Source organism: Motacilla alba, chromosome 9 (assembly GCF_015832195.1).
Source record: "Motacilla alba alba isolate MOTALB_02 chromosome 9, Motacilla_alba_V1.0_pri, whole genome shotgun sequence".
Taxonomy (NCBI): domain Eukaryota; kingdom Metazoa; phylum Chordata; class Aves; order Passeriformes; family Motacillidae; genus Motacilla; species Motacilla alba.
Window position 1 is genome coordinate 7096098 of NC_052024.1, and position 17938 is coordinate 7114035.

Genomic DNA, 17938 nt, shown 5'->3' on the forward strand with positions numbered 1-17938 from the left:
CATCACAGGAGCATGGGAATGAAATGTTAATCCACCTACTAACATATGCTTTATGATTTAGATTTTTGGTTTATGGTGGATGCCCCAGAGGAGGTGGTCGTACTTTAATTGTTCAAGAGGGTGGAGTCTTCAAGCCTGCCTCTACCAAAGGGATGGGATGAAGGTGCTCTCTCAAGGAGCTTGGGAGTGTGCACAGAATACCCAGCTCTTGCTTTGGCTGCTTAGAGAATCATTTGGTGCAGGAGGTATGAGAAGACTAAAGAAGATGGAGTTTGTTACAGGGAATGCAGGAAAGTTTTGGCAGTTACTGGTAGATAGTTTCCAGTAATGTGCAGGGAAAGATACTGTGGCAGCCTGACAGGCACTGGGGCAGCACACAGACAAATGTTGCCAGACAGCAACCTCAAGGGTGAGAAAAGAGCTGCTTAAAAAGAACCTCAGTGGTCCAAATGTTGGACAGAGAGTGTAGTTTGGGTGAAAACTGTCCCAGCAGTGCATCACATTTGGGAAGTGTTTGAACATAGCCTTTAATCTTGATTCCCTGGGAGAGAGAGGCAGTAAGTGAGCATTGATTCACATCCAGAAGGGTGTATTTAAAAAACTCTGGCTTGGGTGGTAAATTATATACAAAAAGGAAAAATTAAATTTTGGAGCAAAAAGGGAAGAAATGTCCAGTGCTTGGGAGGAGACTTAAATGTAGATTTCAAGCAAGATTTTTACTTGCATGGCTTTGAGTGTCACGGTAATTTTAGTGGACTTGTATTAAAATATTGCAGTACTGATAAAACATTGTGTTTCAAAATGCCTATTTTCTTGTTTTCTTTGACGTGCTTTTGAAAATGCTTTCCTTAACAGGGAATGGAAATGCAGGCCAGTGTATGGCATAAATTACACAGAAACAGAATTGGAAACAGTTGGTCATAAAGCTGTGCAAAGGATGATGATGACTGAAGGTTTCTGTAGCAGTTTTCCAGGATGATACTAGGAATGCTGTACAGACTGTGACTTGCTTCATATTCTGTTAAAATCAGGCTGCACTTTGGTGAATCCCAAAGTGAGTCCCCTGAAGCAAGCATTTAGCTTTGTACACTATTCAGGGCAGAAGAATTTGGGAAATTTTATTGTCTAAAATTTGTAGGGGAGGATGCATGAGTCTTGACTTATGTCAATGCAGGAGCACGAGAGGTTTGCCCATATGGCTTGTTCTGTGCCATTTGGTTTAGGTTAGAATTCAACATTTGTGTTCTTGTTTGTCTTGAAAATATTAGATGTTCTCTGATTACAGCTGGGTGAGGCATTTTCTTGTTCAGTGAAGAAATATAAGAGTGGGAAGGTGTACTGTGACAAATGGCATTTACAATTCTTTTTGAAAAAACAGATAATGCCTGAATCATCAATGTAATGGTTCATCCTAAGCAGCAAGAAAGAGCTTTTTTTTTTTTTTTTTTGCATTGTGCAAGCTGATAATAGAAACATTTGCCAGGAGGGCTACAAAGGTAGATGGTAAGTGTGTGATTAGGCTCTAAGTGGTTCTGATGACAGGCAGAGGATTCAGAGCAAGATTGACAGGCTATTTCATATTGATTAGAGAAGTAAACTGGGTTTTGAAAAGCTAGACAGCTGGCATATTTCTTAACTGATTTTTGGAAGCTGAAATAATTAGGCTTATTTGTTTGTGCCACATGGCGAACACTTTGAGAATGGCTGTCTGGAAATACTAATCAGGGGCTGTTTTTAGCTGATCCATTCATAGTTTCTACAGCCACCCAAAACTTTAGCATGAACCAAGAATGAAGTCAGTTTCCCCCCAAATTGTCACATTCATGGTTTCCCTTGTGAAAATAAAAGCAGACACCACAGCTGTGTGTCAGTGTGTGCACTAATGAATGTCCCAGTGACCTGTGTAGTGGAAGATGCTGTGCTGTGCCTTGCTGATGCTGGCAGTGCTGATGGGGACCCTGCAGACAGACAGCTGGTACCCTCAGGGGTTAATCATTGTTGAAAGTACAGCGTGATACTGGCACCGATTCTTGCACTTTGCCCTGCATTTTTCATGCTTTATTCTCCTTCCCTGTGTCTCTGGTTGTGGTGTTGGTTTGTTGATTGCTCCTGAGTCTGAACACAGCCTTGTGTTTCTCTGAAGACCTTTGGGTACCTTCATGGGGAGCTTCTGTGGGCTGATAAAATGTAAAACCAGCTAAGCAAATAAAGCAACAAAACCAAGCAACAGAACTGTAGGCCAAGGGCCTTTCCAAGGAAATGCTGGGACATGATGTTTAATGCCAGCGCTGTTTACCTAAACCTATTTTTATTTTTCCTTTTGAAGCAAAAACTCTCCTGTCTGCACCTGTGTGTTCAGCTGTCTCTCTCTGTAAGATGATGTGTTCCTAGTGGTTAGCTTGTGCTGCTGCCATGAGGATCCAGGGAAGAACCAGGCATGCCCTTTTGCCAGCAGGATGGCAGTTTTCCCAGTTTGCTGCCTGTGTTATTCCCCATTCAGCTCTCAAGCAGCCAGGCAAGTTGGCAGCTGTGCGGAGTGCTGTGGGGAGGAAAGGGCAGCAGAAAATGCTGACTGTGTGCTAATGCATCTGTGTAATCACCATTCTGGGGTTAGATTGCAGGAAGATGACAAAACTGCTGAATAAAGTATGTTTAATCTTTTTTTTCCTCTCCAGTATGAGTTGCAGTGGGTAATAGTAGAATGTGCGGAGAAGCACAAGTTTTCCATTTGGATCAGAAGTGTGTATCTGCCCTGTAATTTTGAATCCTTGAGATTTTATGGAAGTGGTTGAATATGGAAGTTTTGGGTGACCTGACATATAAAAACAGGATGGAACAGATCTCATGCAGGGCTATAGGCAGAAGAAAAATCTTTTGGGATGAGGGTCAAAATATAGCTTGAACACAAGGATAGGATAGAGTAGAAATGCGATGGGTAAAAATCAAATCTCATCCCTTCCATCCCTCTTGCAACACTTATCAGGTTGTTGCACTGCCATTTTTCACGTCTATAATTAAGCTAATTTAGTAAAATGGTGTTTTAGTACCTGGAAAGCTCTCAGTAATGGTGAAATCAGCAGATGGAAAATGCTGCATTTTAGGGTGAGAGTGGTGAGTGGTGCATTTCCCCCTGACAGCTGTGGGGGAATGGCTGGGGCACTGGGTTCAGATTCTGGCAGTTCCTGTGAGGGTGAGTGTGAAGGACCAGATGAAGATGGGACACAAGACAGGATGGGCTGAAGACAGGAAGGCTCCCCAAATCCATTCAGTTTGGATACTGGGAGCAAACCAACCTGTGTGGGCCCCTGAGGACTGTGGGTGTGTAACCTCCACCAGCAGAGTATGAATGTGTGAGCTAGGGTATGGACTGACCCAGTACAAGGTCATTGGGAATGGAAAGAAGTGCAGATTTGGGAACTCAGATCACATTCCGAAATCCAAATCTAACCTGAGTGGAAGAGCTGACAAGCAGTGAAAAATACTGTCCTTAATACCAACATCATCTTGAACATTAAATGGAATAAATTTGACTCAGTGTGGGAAAATAAGCATTTCTCTGTGTTTATGAGCTTTTTTTAACTGATATGTTTATTCAGCTTGTCTTCCCTGGTTGATCACAACTAGCTTTGAGTGCATCCCTGCAATGTTGACTTTCAAAGTTAGTGCCAGAAGAAGGTATTTGCCTCAGGACACAGCCCCTGACACTGGGGCAAAGGGAGGCAGATTCCTGCTTATGAAACATGCACAGGGGAGTGTTATAGCGGGAGATGGAGTTGTTCAAACAATTAAAACTGTAAAAAAGTAAAACCTTAACTTAAAAACAAACCCCAAAAATCATTTAATGATTTAAGCATGTTAACTGCTTTGCCTTTGTGTGCTTTTTGGAGCTGTGATGTTATCTGATCAGCCACTGGCTGTGATCTGGGGGTGATTAGGATCTATGCTTATAGTTTTGAGCATATGGTATATGGTTTTAAAATCGTAAGTTTAAAATAATTACATTCTGGTGCTGTTTTTAAAGAATTATTTAATTATCTCTATGTTCTGGAATGGTTTTGCTGCCAGTTGATATTCAGTTCTGGCCTGGAGCCATCAAAATCATAAGGTTTCCTTCAAGTTTCATAATACTATTAAAATAGAGTTGCTCAGTTTCCTTTAAGGAAGTAAAAGAACTTCCTTTGCTTTTGTTTTTACTTTCTCTGCAGTTCAGAGGCTTGTATGACCTAGTATTGCATAGGAAAAGGAGTAGGAATATGGGGACATTCCTTAAGTGCATAACAGAGAGTTGGGCTTCTGACAGATTTTCCTGGGTATTAAAATTTCATTCAAGAAGAGCCTCCAAAGCGATGTGCTGGGCTGATGGGTTGGTATTGCCTTCAAATTTTTTAAGATTTCTACACAGTAGTGTAAAACATTGATCTTATTTCCAACCAAAAAGAGGTAATCAAAGCTAGATCAAAACACTTACTGAAAAGTTTGTCCGAACTGAGGAATCTCTTGAGCTAAGGGTTTTCATGGACCAGAAGAAACCAAAGTTAGGGACACCTATTCCTGGAAAAATTTCATGATCTCATACATTTGCTATTCAAATGAGTAAACCATGTGAGACCTATAAAGTCATAGTTGGAAAACCAAAGGCCAGAGCATGGGGACTTTGAACAGTTGATAAAAGGAATATGAAAATAAGAGGTTTTAAGCTAGCAAAGGAACTGCAGTGGTCTCTTCAATAGTTAAGATTTGGGTGTACCGTGAAGTCTGACTTTTAAACAGGGGAATTGTGATCCATTGTTATTTGAATTTTCTGTTGAAAGCTTTGTAATTTGACAGAATTTATTATAGATTGGATTTTATTGGTAGACTGTAACACACCAGAGAAGCTTCTCTGTGGTTTGAGGGAAGCAGTCCATGCTGTATCTTGTCCTGTCCAAAATGCAGCTTCAGATTCAAACCCACATCCATCTTCAGGGAATCGTGCTGCACTCGGAGCCCTTAGAGCATCGTTGGCTGTGCCAAGCAGACATCTCTGCTGAAGGAGTTCAGGGGTTCCTGTGGGTGCTGTGTGGAGCTTTCCTGTGTGTTTTCCGTGCTGTGGAGCAGAGCTCAGGCATGGAGGTTTCTACCTGGGCTCTGAGTGCCCAGAGTGAAGTGATACATGGCAACAGTGACTAAAAGTATGAATCAAAATGAAGAGGATGTGTGAGCTGGCAAGTGTGAATTTTGCTGCTGACCACTGTTTTGTCCTCTGGTCTAAACAGATGTCTAAATCTGTGAGAAAGCAGAACATAAAGAGCTTGGAATAAACATTCCATAATTGTTTCTATGTGCAGCCCTGCTTTTTTCTCTTTGTTTACTGTCAGAGCTAATTTAGACTTTTGTTAGGTTCCTCCAGGCAGGGGCATGTCATCCCTGTGTCCTGGCTGATGGGAACACTGGACATTCTGTGTAAACAGGCCAGTGAAGCTGGTAGGAGCAAAAATGCCTTTGCTGTCAGGGTGCTGCCAGAGCCTGGGCATGAAGGCAGCAAGCTGGCTCCAAGCTGAGTCTCTAAAGGGAAAGTGTGCTGGAGAAAAGGAGACTGAATTTATAGTGGTTTTATTTATTTATTTTTAATGAAAAAGATGTGCAGGATGTGGAAATAGTATTTGAATTGCAACTGTTGAGAGCTTCTCTCACATATACTGATAATTCTAGGAACAGCAGAGAGCATGGAGAAGGAAAAGAGTGTTCTGGGACAATGACTTCATCCCCAAAGAACCAGATATCTATAGTACCTTATATTTTGAAAGTATGGTTTTCATCTCTAAATTAGTTAATGTATTTACTTATATTTTTCTTATTAATAGTTCTAGGAACCATTGATTATGTAGAAACTGCAGTACTGATCCCATTTAGTGACTTCATGCCAGAAATTATTGTGCTTGGTCTAAAAAAACACCCTTGTGTTGGTATTCAGGTGTTTATAAGGGTATCCACAACTCACAATTATGGCATTTCTTCCAAAAGTACTTTTTTGAATTTTCATAAGCATTTGGTTTCAGAAGTGTTTCTTTGCAAGACGATCAGTGGTCAGATTACAGGGAGGTAAAATGACACACCTAAATGTTTGCTGTGCAAGGGTGAAAAAACCAATTAAAATCCAACACTTAATGATCTTTGCATGCTTTTTTAACAGTTCCCATGCTTTTTGGTTTTTTACTCAGTTATGTTTGTTCAAGATAACGTGGGTATCATTTCATCAGAAAATGGATATAAGTGTAAGGAAGTTCCAGAAACTGAAAGATTTCTGGCTGCAGAATAAGTCAACTTCCAATGCTGTGAAACTCATAAAGAATAGTTGCAGTGTTCCAATGTTACACTGCGTTAACTATAACATTAATGCATAAAACTTGAACATAGGTGTCTCTGTGACTGTGTTTATTGGCCAGTTTCAGGAGATTCATACTGGTAGGTCCTAAGTTCAGTAAAACAAATACATTCTAAAGGACTTAGACTGGCAAAATCAAATGCAAACCCAAACTATGCAAACACTTGTTCTGCTCACATCTCTTGGCATCTGGTATCTGAGAGAAGGCAGCTCCTAATGGTGGCTGAGTAGGACAGGACTGGAAAGAAGGAAAGCCCTCTGAAGGATGCAAGCTGAAGGTGGCTTTTCCAGCATTTCCAGTGTAAAACTTTATGAGAGTCCTGCTCAAACTTGAAAGCTGCTTAGGAGAAAGAGGTGTTTAAAGTGTTCACCAGTTTGTCTGCTTGTGCACCTTGAGGTTTAAAAGCTCAGATTTTTGAGTCAAGAGAACCATGTATTTTGAGAGCAGTGGTTTATCTTCGAGGTGTGCCAATGTTCAGCCTGGCTGGTGGTCCCTTCCTCACTTCTGTGTGCTCAGCACTCATCAGGCTTACTAAATTCAGGGGTAAATGTGCTGCACAGGGAAGGTGAGTGCTGTGCAGAGGGGCAGAATTGTTAAAGTAAGTTAATCCCTTGGCTTGTGGGAAAGTGGGAGCTCATGCTGCTCACCTGAAAGACTGGACAGTGCTGCTGGGCCACTGCAATAGCTTTGCACTTGGCAGGACCAGCTGTGCCAGTATGGGGATTTTAGAACTGCCTAGGTAAGGAGGAAACTTGCAAACAGAAAACAAGAAAAATTTGGATGTGGACCTTTTCATGTGGTAAAATGTATTAAACTTCAGCATTTTAGCATTTCTTTTTAAATCAGATACTTGTAGGTAAAATGTTAAGTAATTAAAAACAAAATTATCTTATAAGTAACTGTTAGTTTTTACATATTAACATGTAGCCATGCTCTATTGGACAGGCGCTGCTTCTTGCTGTTTCCATGCTTTACTTGTGGAGTGGCGCAAATTGCCTTTTTTATCAGGGTTTACGTTATCTTCAGTTAGGTGTTGGGGTTTTTTTTGTATGTGTGGTTTTTTGTTTGTTTTTGTTTCATGAGGCTGCTGACCTGTTCGTACTTTCAGTTGAGTTTTGTGTGTCCTGTGGTTAGTGACTTCCAGTTTTAACTCATGGTGTGGGAGGGCTAACACGAATAACACTGCTGAGCAGGTTTTATTTAATAGTTTCAATGATGAGCCAGTTTTACTCTTTTTAGAAATGCATTTGTTTGCACCAAGTATTGTGACCTATTTTGCTTAAATGCTATTTAAAAAAAAAGAGTATATTTCTTGTTTTTTTCCAGTGGGGAAATGGAGAATTGTGCTGAACAGTATCCCAGATGCTGTGTTACTTTGTGATGCTGTGCAAAATGCACCCTCAGTGTTGCAGGGATCATATGTCCAATTTAAATTGCTGCTGCTACAGTGACTGCAGGGGTTTTGTCAGGGTTTCCTCACCGTGACAATTACAAGCATCAGTAACCAAGCAGGTCATGCTGACCAGGGAATTGGTTCTGCTGCATGTTCCCATTTCCACTCTGTTCTGCCTCTTGCCACGGGTCTTTATAGCTCTGGTCCATTTGGTCATGACCAGAAAATCCCAGCCACTACTTTGCATTCCTGCAGGAAAAAAATGCAAATCACTTGAGGTGCCAAAGAAAAGGTTTGACTTGTGCCATTTGCTGACACAACTATTTTCTGTAGTTGCTAATTCAAGAGTATGAGCTCACTGTCTGAAGTTGTCTGGGGACTGGACTTGGGAGTAGATGAAAAATGTGCCTGGTAGGCTGCTCTCCAATGGCTGAGGAGTGATTGGTGGAGCATCATGAGTTAAAGTGAAAGTCAAGGCAGAACTTTTTATTATAATTGTATCAGGAGCTGTCACTTACAATCCAGATGCCTCCAAAACAGGCTTTGTCAAAAAATAAGCCTACAGATGCAAATGAAAAGCAAAAAATACATCAAAAAGAAATGATGGTTAAAATCTCTTATGCAGTGGGGAGATATCAGACTAATGGGTGGCTAAAATTACCTATGAATGTTACTCCAAATCAACCTTATGTTGTCTGTGGGTTTTTTGTTCTCCCTCCCACATTTTATAAGCTTGTTCCAAAATACACTTTTCTCTGTCTTTGGCACACAGTTAACTACAGACTGAGCACTACCTTCCTTTTGGGGCAAAGTCTCCATTTGTCTTTGCTGTATCTTTCATTGTGACCACTTTTGCCCTCTTATGTTTCAGTAGACAATGTCATTTTGATGCAGCACGTCAGATAAATACAGTAATTTTATTGAGGCAGACTTTGAGGAGCACTATTGATTATTTATGGAGACATGCTGTTTTAATCAAGTAAATTCATTTAAGCTGTCATGGTGAGTCAGTATAATTCCGTGCTTATGCTTCATGCTGGAGAGTAGGTTTGTATTATAGATGATGCTGGTGATTTAGAGGATGTAACAGCATCAGTCAATTGGCACAGGAGTTTGGCAGTGCTGGTTTAGTGTCTCATATAATCTCACAAGTGCTTTGAAAGCATTGATGTAAAGTTATTTTCAGGGCCTGACTTAAACAAAAGAAGTTTAGCTAGTCAAGAAATGCCTTGTCTCTGCTTTGCTGAGTTGCTGGTGCTGCCAGGGGAAGGTTCTATGTGATGCCCTCTGGCAGTGCCCCTCCAGTGCTGCCAGCTGCTCTGCCTCGCCTGGGCTGCAGGCTGCCTGTCTCTCTCCCAGCATTTCTAGGCAGTTACTAATTTTTCCTGACTCCCTGGCCTGGCCTTCAACCATAAGGCTGTTTTTACCTTTGTGTGAGCATGCAATAACACCTTACACCAGCACTTGAGTGAGATCAGGTAAATACTGAGGCTGCTCTGAGTGCTGTGAGTCATTCTGGCATGTTTTGATGAGTTGAGATTTTGGATTGTGTTTAAAAGGAAAAGTTCCATTCTCTGGATAGGTATGTAGGTAGGTATGCTGCAAAAGGTGGCTGAGAAAGAGCCTTTTACTTACCTGCATTTAATGCAGGCTGCTAATTAATGACTATCCTTATGATTTTCTAAACTGTTAAAGTGTGTCACATTGAAAATTAGTGTGACTGAAATGTTTGGAGTTGTAAAGGTCATCTTTATCAAGTAGTGCATTCATAGAAACAGAATTGTGGAATTGTTTAGGTTGGAAAAGGTCAAGTCCAGCTGTTTCCCCAGCACTGCCAAACCCACCAGCAAACCCTGTCCTGAGCACCACATCCACAGGTCTGTTAAATCCCTCCAGGGACGGTACCTCCACCACTGCCCTGGGCAGCCTGTGAAGACCTTTTTCCTAATATCCAATCTGAACCTCCCTGTCTCAGGGATGAGCATCAGTCACTGCATTTTGGGCACATGTCAGAAGCTGCTGCTCCTGGCACTGAGTTCCACCTCGCCGTGGTGCTCCCTGCCCTCTAAAAGCAGTGGGTGCTTCCTTGGCTCTGAACCACGTTCCCGCAGCCAGCCAGGGGCTGCTGTCAGCTGCTGGTAGGATTGCCTTTGCTGCTGATGGAATCATCCCTTCATGGTGTGGGGATGTTGAGGCTGGGCAGGACCTGCACTCTGTCTGGGCAAACAGATGAAGATCAGCAGTGCCTGAATGTCAGGGTAGCAGGGGATGCTCTGCAGTGCTCCTGTTCTCTGATAGTCTGTCCTTGTTGTTTTGTTTCATCTGCATGTAAGAATAGTTTTGTGGGAAGATAAGGTTGGTTTGCTTTTATTTCTCCCCTCTCCAGGCTTTGTTTTATCTTTTTTGGCTTAGCAGTGCTCCCTTCAGTGAGTGCCCACAATGGTTATTGTACTCCCTGTGTGCCAGCCTGCAGGAGCAGAGGCTCCAGGACAGTCTCACATCCCTTCACCTGCTTCCCTGCAGCTTCTTGCCGAGGAGGAGCTGATGGCAAATTGTGTTGACAGGCTTTTAATTAACAGCTTCTCAGCAGGAGCTGTTCCTATGCCTCATAAGTCACAACAGAGCAGCTTTTAATTTGTTAGCAAGCCAAAGTGTATTCAAAAGAAAAATCTTTCCACTTTGTAATTTCTGGAATGATGCCTTTCACACTCAATGTTTTAAAGCTTCTGATCTTGCAATTAAGGCTTAAAGCTCATTAAGCTTACTCAGGAAGACATTTTGCTAATATGAAGTGTATAAGATCTCCTATTTTTCAGTCTTTATTTTTTTTCTTTTTTGTGGCAGCTTTATTTTGTGCAACAACAGTATTAATCTGTGTAGACTGTGCCCAAGACCTCTTGTTCCTGAGAGCTTTTTAAAAGATTTTACCTTCTTCTTTCCTGCTAAGTCTATTTTTTGCTTTTTCCTGTGGTTCCTTCTGTTGTCCCATCTGTTTGGTTGAACAGCTTTATTCTCTCCTGGTGTTTGACATAAACTAATCCTTTTACCTTCTATCCTTCACAGCTTTATTGAATTGCAGTGTGTAGTTCAGTTTTGCTTCTGCTTGCCCTTCACTAGGATGTTCCAGGATGAGCTATGATTTTTTGAAATTGAGAACTGTTAAAAATTGTTCCTTCCAACTTTCCCCCTCCCTCTCTTTTTACTTTATTTTTATTACTGCTTGCACATGCCATTTATGGTGGGGTTAGCCTTTGGAAAAAATACTGTAATGACTCTGGTTTCTTGATTCTCAGAATCACCAGATCTTTCCATTTTTCCACAGTTTCCAAAAGCTGTAAAGGTAGCTGTCCAAGTAAAATGAGATGGCAAGACCTCAGTCCTGCAAAATGTATATGTATAATGGATTTCACTTACTGCAATCACACAGCTCTTTTCAAGATCAGCCCCAGTGGATAAAATAAGTTCAGTGATTCCTGAGGCCTTTTCAAATACCAGTAAGAAAATTAATTGGGGAAGAAGGGAGTGGTGTAGAAAAAAACCAGAATTTTGAGGTTGTGGTTTTATCAGCGCTCAGAGATTACAATCTAAGATGGTTAGTTTTTGGAGTCCAGAAGAGTTTTGGTAAGCAAATATGTCTTAATTACATGTGTATGTAAGGCTTGTCATTCTCAAAAGCAGGAAAAATAAAGAGAGGCCTCTTTCTGTGAGGAAATAAGTTCTGGGGCCAAAAGAAAGGGTGCAGGGGGAAAAAAAGTTACTTTCTGTCAACAGGTTTGAATGTTCTGTCATAAACAAAACTCAGTTCAAAGGATCTGGAAATCTCAGATTTCTTTCAAGACTAACCAATTTCCTGCAGCACACTGTCAGTGCTAGGAGGAGGCATCTCTTGCACATAAGAGCAGCTGGTTGTTTAAAAAGGCAGAAAAAAAGGCATGTAAGGGGGGAGAGCAACCCCCTCTCATCCCTTATATAGAGCAGTTTTCCACAGGAGAACGTACATCTGTGAAAACAGGGCACTTGAGCCAATTCTGTACTCTTCAGAATGTCATTTTGCAAGGAAAAGTGTGTTTGGATGTTTTCAGGAGAGGGCTGATCCTTTTTGTATTTTTATTTTTGCAATGAGTAACAATTGCTGAGGCTTAATTACTTTTTAATTTACTGTGTAGTGGGACTGACAGCTTTTCTTACTCTTTATTATCTTAAGAATTGTGAATGTGAGTATTAACCCTGTGTTAGCAGGAGCAAGCTTAATTTTATGGAAAACAGAAATCTTTTTTATTTACCTGAAAGTTTTGTTGTTGAAATACAGTTAATCCTATTGTTAGGGCGAAGGCAACTTCTCCATTCTGTTGTTGCCAATTTAATTTGCCTTGTGTTCTATTCTTTATAGAATAAGTAATGCTGCCACATCTGAAATATGTATTTGCCACTATTTTGTTGTTTGCAGGAACCACAGATATCTGAAGATGAAACCATGAAGAGCAAGCAGAGTGAATAATAATGCTTTTCCGAAACCGTTTTCTGTTCTTGCTGGCCTTGGCAGCCTTGTTAGCCTTTCTGAGCCTCAGTCTGCAATTCTGTAAGTGCCCTCATGTTTGTTTTCCACATACGGTGCTCTATAGGTGTGTTTAAAATTGCCATGATGACATGTTGTTTAAGCCTTCTTTCTTTATTGGAATACTTGGGGTTTATTTCGGGGTTTCTTTGTAAGGATTTTTGTTTGCTTGTTTTCCAGAAAAAGTAAGAAACTGTTTTGTGTGCTGTGTAGGAATCTATATGATCTAGAGAGTTCAATTCAGGCCACTGTATTAAAAAAAAAAAAATCTGCATTTTGTAGTGCAGTTAAGTAATTGAGTGTGATTGAATCCTTCCATGAAAGTAGGCAAACGACACTGGAGTGAAAACTGCTGCAATTCCAATTTTACATTGCATCAGACCAGATGGGCTTTAGGAAACTGCTGGGAGAGCTTGGAGTGCTGGAACTTCTCCTGATTTGTACCCTCCCATCAGGGAACTTCAGGCAGTTGGATTGGTTCATCAGAAGTGGGTGGTTTGTTCAAGAGCAGATAAATTGTGTTGTGCTTCAGATGGGTCAGTGCAGAGAGCCCCGGTGGCAGAGCGGGAGGTGGTGCTGAAGGCAGAGCAGTGCAGGTGACAGATGAGCACTGTGCTCTGTGCCTGTTACCCCCTGCTGCAGCAGAGAGAGCATTTATAGGGAAAGCCATGGATAATGTGGTCTGTACCCATGCACAGCAATGTAGTGAGTTGCTGTTAGAAGGCAGGTAAAAGTACAGTTCATAGGATAGGATAATATTCTTTGTTGTTCTTGTCATCTTTCATTGTGTTTCACTGAGCACAGTCCTGGGCTGTACTTTTTCCTGCATAGTGTAAAAACCCCCAAAAACAAAAGATTACATTAGAATTAGAATGTGTCTTTTGCACATAACAGACAACTTAAAAAAAGGGAGGAAGAGAAGATGAAAGAAACTTTGTGGTTTTCTGCTGTTATTTTAGTGTACTTAAACTCATCTGCATGTCATAAAGGGACCTGTGGCTCTGAATTGCTTTTTCAGCCTCCTCTGGGCACCAGCCAGGGGTCTGATTGCAGCTTGTTTTGCCCTTCAGGCTCGTTATAGCTCTGCCCTTGATGCTGTAGGGTTGGTTATGAATTGTGCATAGGGTGAAGGTCCTAGAGGAGCTGCAGCTGAAACATGAAACTGAATTGTTAACTAAATGGGTTTTATTTAGAGATGAGGAGGTAGGCATTTAGGAGAGTGAATCACATTTCATCTAAAGATAAAATTATTTTCTGCTTAATTAGAATATAACATTTCTGCTAGAGATAAGGATGTTTGAGAAGTGCTTTAAAAAGCATGTAAGCTGCAGCAGGCAGCCAAGGTGGAGCTCAGTGCCAATACCAATACTGATACAGAGACCTTTACACCATGAGAACTGCAGTACAGTCCCCTGGGAGCCAAGACATTCAGGTAGCCTGATAGTTTAACTTCTACCAGCTTCAGGATGTAGAGCAATTAGTCCAAACTTGGAGCCAAGTCCACCTCCACAGCAAAACCAAAACCCTCTTGGATCACCTTGTGCTTCTAGGTGAGCTGTGCCAGCAGTGCAGCCTGCAGCTCAGCAGCTCCAGGTGAGTTACCAGTGCTATCCCTTGTTGTTGCTTCATCGGGAACTTTGTCACAGCCTCATCAGTGCCTGCTTCTGTCAGGAAACACAGTTTTTTTCACATCCTCAGAATGTTTAACGTTGGCGTTGGTGAGTCTGGCTGGTCTTAGCATTCAACACCAAAATTAGCATGAACCCCTCCTTCTCCATCCAGCACTTACACCTTCTTTGCAAATAGGGTAAAATTTGAGCTGTTTTATCCCCACTCTGGCAGAGCATCCTGCTACAGGCCCCTCATGACAAAGCAGATACTGAGGTCTGGAGCAATCCCCAGTGGAGCTGGTGCAGGGTCTGGAGCACAGGGCTGATGAGGAGTGGCTGAGGGAGCTGGGAGTGTTTAGCCTGAAGAAAAGGGGCCTCAGGGGGCTTTTATCACTCTCTACAACTACCCAAAAGGAGGTTGTACAAGGTGGGGATCAGTCTCTTCTCCCAGGTAACAAGTGATAGGAAAAGATGAAATAGTCTCAGGTTGTGCCAGGGGAGGTTTTTATTGAGTATTAGGAAAAATGTCTTCACCAAAAGGATGGTTTGGCATTGAACAGGCTACCCAGGGCAGTGGATGGTGGAGCCACCATCCCTGGAGGGATTTCAAAGACATGTAGATGTGGCACTCAGGGTCATGGTTTAATGGTGAATACAGTGGTGTTGGGTTAATGGTTGGTGTTGATCTTAGAGGTCTTTTCCAACCTAAATGATGGATAATATGGTTTATGTTCATGGAATGAAAATGAGTGTTTATACATTTAGACTCAGGAAAATGCCCATGCCGCTGATTTATTTTGTTTTGTTAGAAGGGAGGTACCTCCTGAAGCATTTGGAGTGGAAATGAATGTTTTATGCTGTTGTGAGATTGTGAATCTCTGTTAGCAAGCAGTGCACAGCTTTGTGGAGGAGGGCTGGTAATTTAAAAATATGCTTCTGCTTTTCTAAGCATGAAATGTTGAAAATGTCTGTTCCTTTCTGTGATAAATTTGTTTATAAAACCAAAACAGTAACACTAAATGTATGCTTATACAAGTGGTACGTATCTTCTATTTTCAAACTTCTTCTTTAGAGCATAACTCCTGTAAGTGCTTGATATTTTATCCCTCTTATCCACATGTGGAACTGTGGCATTTGAAGCCAGACTTGTGAATTGTAGCTGACTGAAGCAAAGGGAGTAGTAAAGGGCAAGCTCAGCTGTTTTTTTGTAGGTTCTGACTCAATATTACAAACAGCCCACACTGGGATGGCTGACAAGGTCACAGTCTGGCTCCTGCTTCAGCTGTGAGGGTTCAGGAATTGCTTGCAGCAGTTTGCCACCCAGTCAAACAGAAAAGGATGCTGGTTGACTTGAATGTGCTGCGCTGGGAAGGACCTGGAACTGCTTTGTGAGCAGCGATTTCTGCAGCCACCATGAGGTGGAGGTGGTGGGTGGTTGTGAGCAGTCCTAGTAAGTCTGTCCTTGCTTGAAAGACAAACTCCTGAGGCAGTTGTTTCAGAGCTAAGAGTTGTCACATCTTGAGTTCAGACACAAGGAGAAAAACACCGGGGAAAACAAGCAGGGTAGGACCGCAGAATCTTCAGTGTTGGTAGCTGGGGATGAACCCAGGATTGATGGAAAACTCTGTCCTCTGTTGTGATGTTTGGTTGTTCTTGCTCCCTTTCTCTTCTCTTATGGTTTCTGAGTTCTGTAGTCCGCTTTCCTGTGCTGTTTTCACACAAGGCTGGTGGTTTCTGTGGATACTAACAGCTCAACTCACAGGATAAATAATGGGGAAAGCTTCCTCCAAAGTCTGTCTCAAGAGCTCTGAGAGCTAGAGGTGTTCTCTCCCACCAGCAGTTTCAGAGGATGGACGTGGAGCCACTGGCCAGGATCCAAGTCAGAAGCTGCCCTCAGCTCTCTCCCTGGGGTGGGGTAGGCAGCTCTTGGAGCAGCTGGTTTATGTTTGTCACATGTGTGTGCTGGCTTGGCTGGCTGCATCAAATGCCAGCTGCATCTTCTTCATCTCCTCATCCTGGCTAGAAGGAGACTGGAGGCAGATTGCTGCACAGCTGGAGACTCTTCTTAAACTGTAACAGTCATTCTTCAAGGTGATGTGATGCTGTGGGTCCTGTGAGACAACTCTTTCCTGCCAGGGTCCTCTGTCCTGCACATTTTGGGCAATGGGGTGCTTGGCTGGTTCTGCTCTTCATGTCCTTGAACAGGAGCAGAAGGCCCAGGGTCTGTGTTGAGCTTTGTCTGCCCATGGGGCTCTCTGCTTTCCTGGCAGTTTCTCAAGGAGCAGTAGGGTAGGGGAACTTGCTTCAAGAAGTCCTACTGTTTCCAAGTTCTGTGTGTTTATTGAGATAAATAGTGCCACAAGTTTTTGTTTGTTTTTTTTCCTGAACATTCTTGGTGGATGATAGGTGAAATGCATTTGAGACACATGTGAAAATTTACTAGGATATTTTAATACCTGTTCATAGCTTTGTCAGGTTTGGTTACCATTTCTAGTAGGCACATAGAAGACTTCTTACAAGGAGTTTATACTTGCTGAAAAGGTGCAAGCCTTAACTGTTCTAGGCATCTGTAATGTAATTGTGTGGCCTGGAGTTCAAAACAAAAGGCTGGGGGCAGATGTGCCCTCAAATTCAGTTTTGTTATTAATGCATTGTACAGAGTTGAACCTGGAGCAATCAGCAATCAAGGGAACCTCTCTTTAGTGGCAAATGCCACTGGATTTTGTACGTTTGCATTTTTAAATAGTGTAGGAAAATGACAGTGTTAAAAGTTAACATGAAAAAAATGTTCCAGTGCTGGATAGAAAAATACTCTGATGTCTCTAATGGATAATTATATCAATGGAACATTTTTGTTTGGGAAGCCCATTGGATTGGGAAGCTGGTTGACTTCCAAACCAAATTTGACTGGCAGATTAAAGTTTTATTAGGAATTGTCATTGTTTCCCTCTTGTTTTATGTTTGGGGCCAGATCTACAGAAAAGAGTGGAGAAGTGTTTTTCTTATAGTGTTTATTAGTCCACACATGTTTTTATTTTTCTCCTCATTGTTTATGTAAATGGACATGGTTGTAAAACAATTTAAAACTTCGGCATTAAAGACAAAAGGAGAGCTGGTTTTGATAGACTTGTCATTTAAGGCTGTTCTAAAATGTAGTTATGTTGTTTTTATCTAGACTTTTCAGTGTTTCACTTTGTCAGAAAAACTGCAGAATGGAAAGATGACCTATGCTAGACTGTGTATTGTTGTCTCTGTAAATAATATCTGTAATGCTGTTGACTAAAACTGGGCAGTTTCCTTCTGTACAAAGACAGAGAATATATGTAGAGATACTTCATTCTTTTTTTGCCAGAAGAAGAGGTTGCAGTGGCTGAGGTCTTTCTTCCTGCTCTGTGCTGTGTGACTGCCCAGAGCAGTGCCAAGGGAAGGTAAATGCAGTGGCTGGGGACAATTCTTGCAGTTCAGGGACAGAGGATGGCAGTGCACCTGCATCCAAGGGATGTGTCAGAATCCAGCTATGGTTCTGCAGCCTCAAACTAAGGAGATAAGACAGAATTTAGGACAGATTTAGAATTTAGGTCAATGTTAATGACATTGGTTAGCCCTTAGGTTGGCTCAGGAGCAGCAGTTTACAAGTAGGCCTGAAGAGCAGCTTTCTTTTTCCTCCAAAGATTGGTACCTGAGAACCTAATTCCTGGGCAAACACAGGCCTTTCATTACTTACATTAGAAACATCTGTGACTGGCAGCAGAAGCCTCAAGGTGGGTCTCCTTGAATAAACCACATGGAAAGGCAATTTAAAAGCTGTCTGTTAGGATGCCATGTGTACACTCTGTAAAATTTGCTTGACAATGATTTTTTACTCTGTAATCAGAGGCATATAAATTAATTTTCCCATGAAATAGATACTTTTGGTTTTAATTTTTTTTCCTATTTACTAAAAGCCTAAGGAAAAAAGTAAGAGTCAAGAGGACTAAAATGGTAGTGGGAAAGCATCCCTTTTTACAGGGTTGTT

The 17938-nt window shown here is 41.7% G+C and overlaps 1 protein-coding gene across 2 annotated transcripts in view; it reads left to right on the forward strand.

The window, feature by feature from the left end:
* The window catches only part of PXYLP1 (2-phosphoxylose phosphatase 1), a 49653-nt gene that overhangs the window by 2757 nt on the left and 28958 nt on the right, over window positions 1-17938 (forward strand). For both annotated transcript variants that reach the window (XM_038145892.1, XM_038145891.1), the window contains exon 2: window positions 12206-12337. In XM_038145892.1, the coding sequence (XP_038001820.1) occupies window positions 12259-12337 (79 nt within the window). In that variant the 5' untranslated portion in view covers window positions 12206-12258. The remainder of the gene's footprint in view (window positions 1-12205; window positions 12338-17938) is intronic.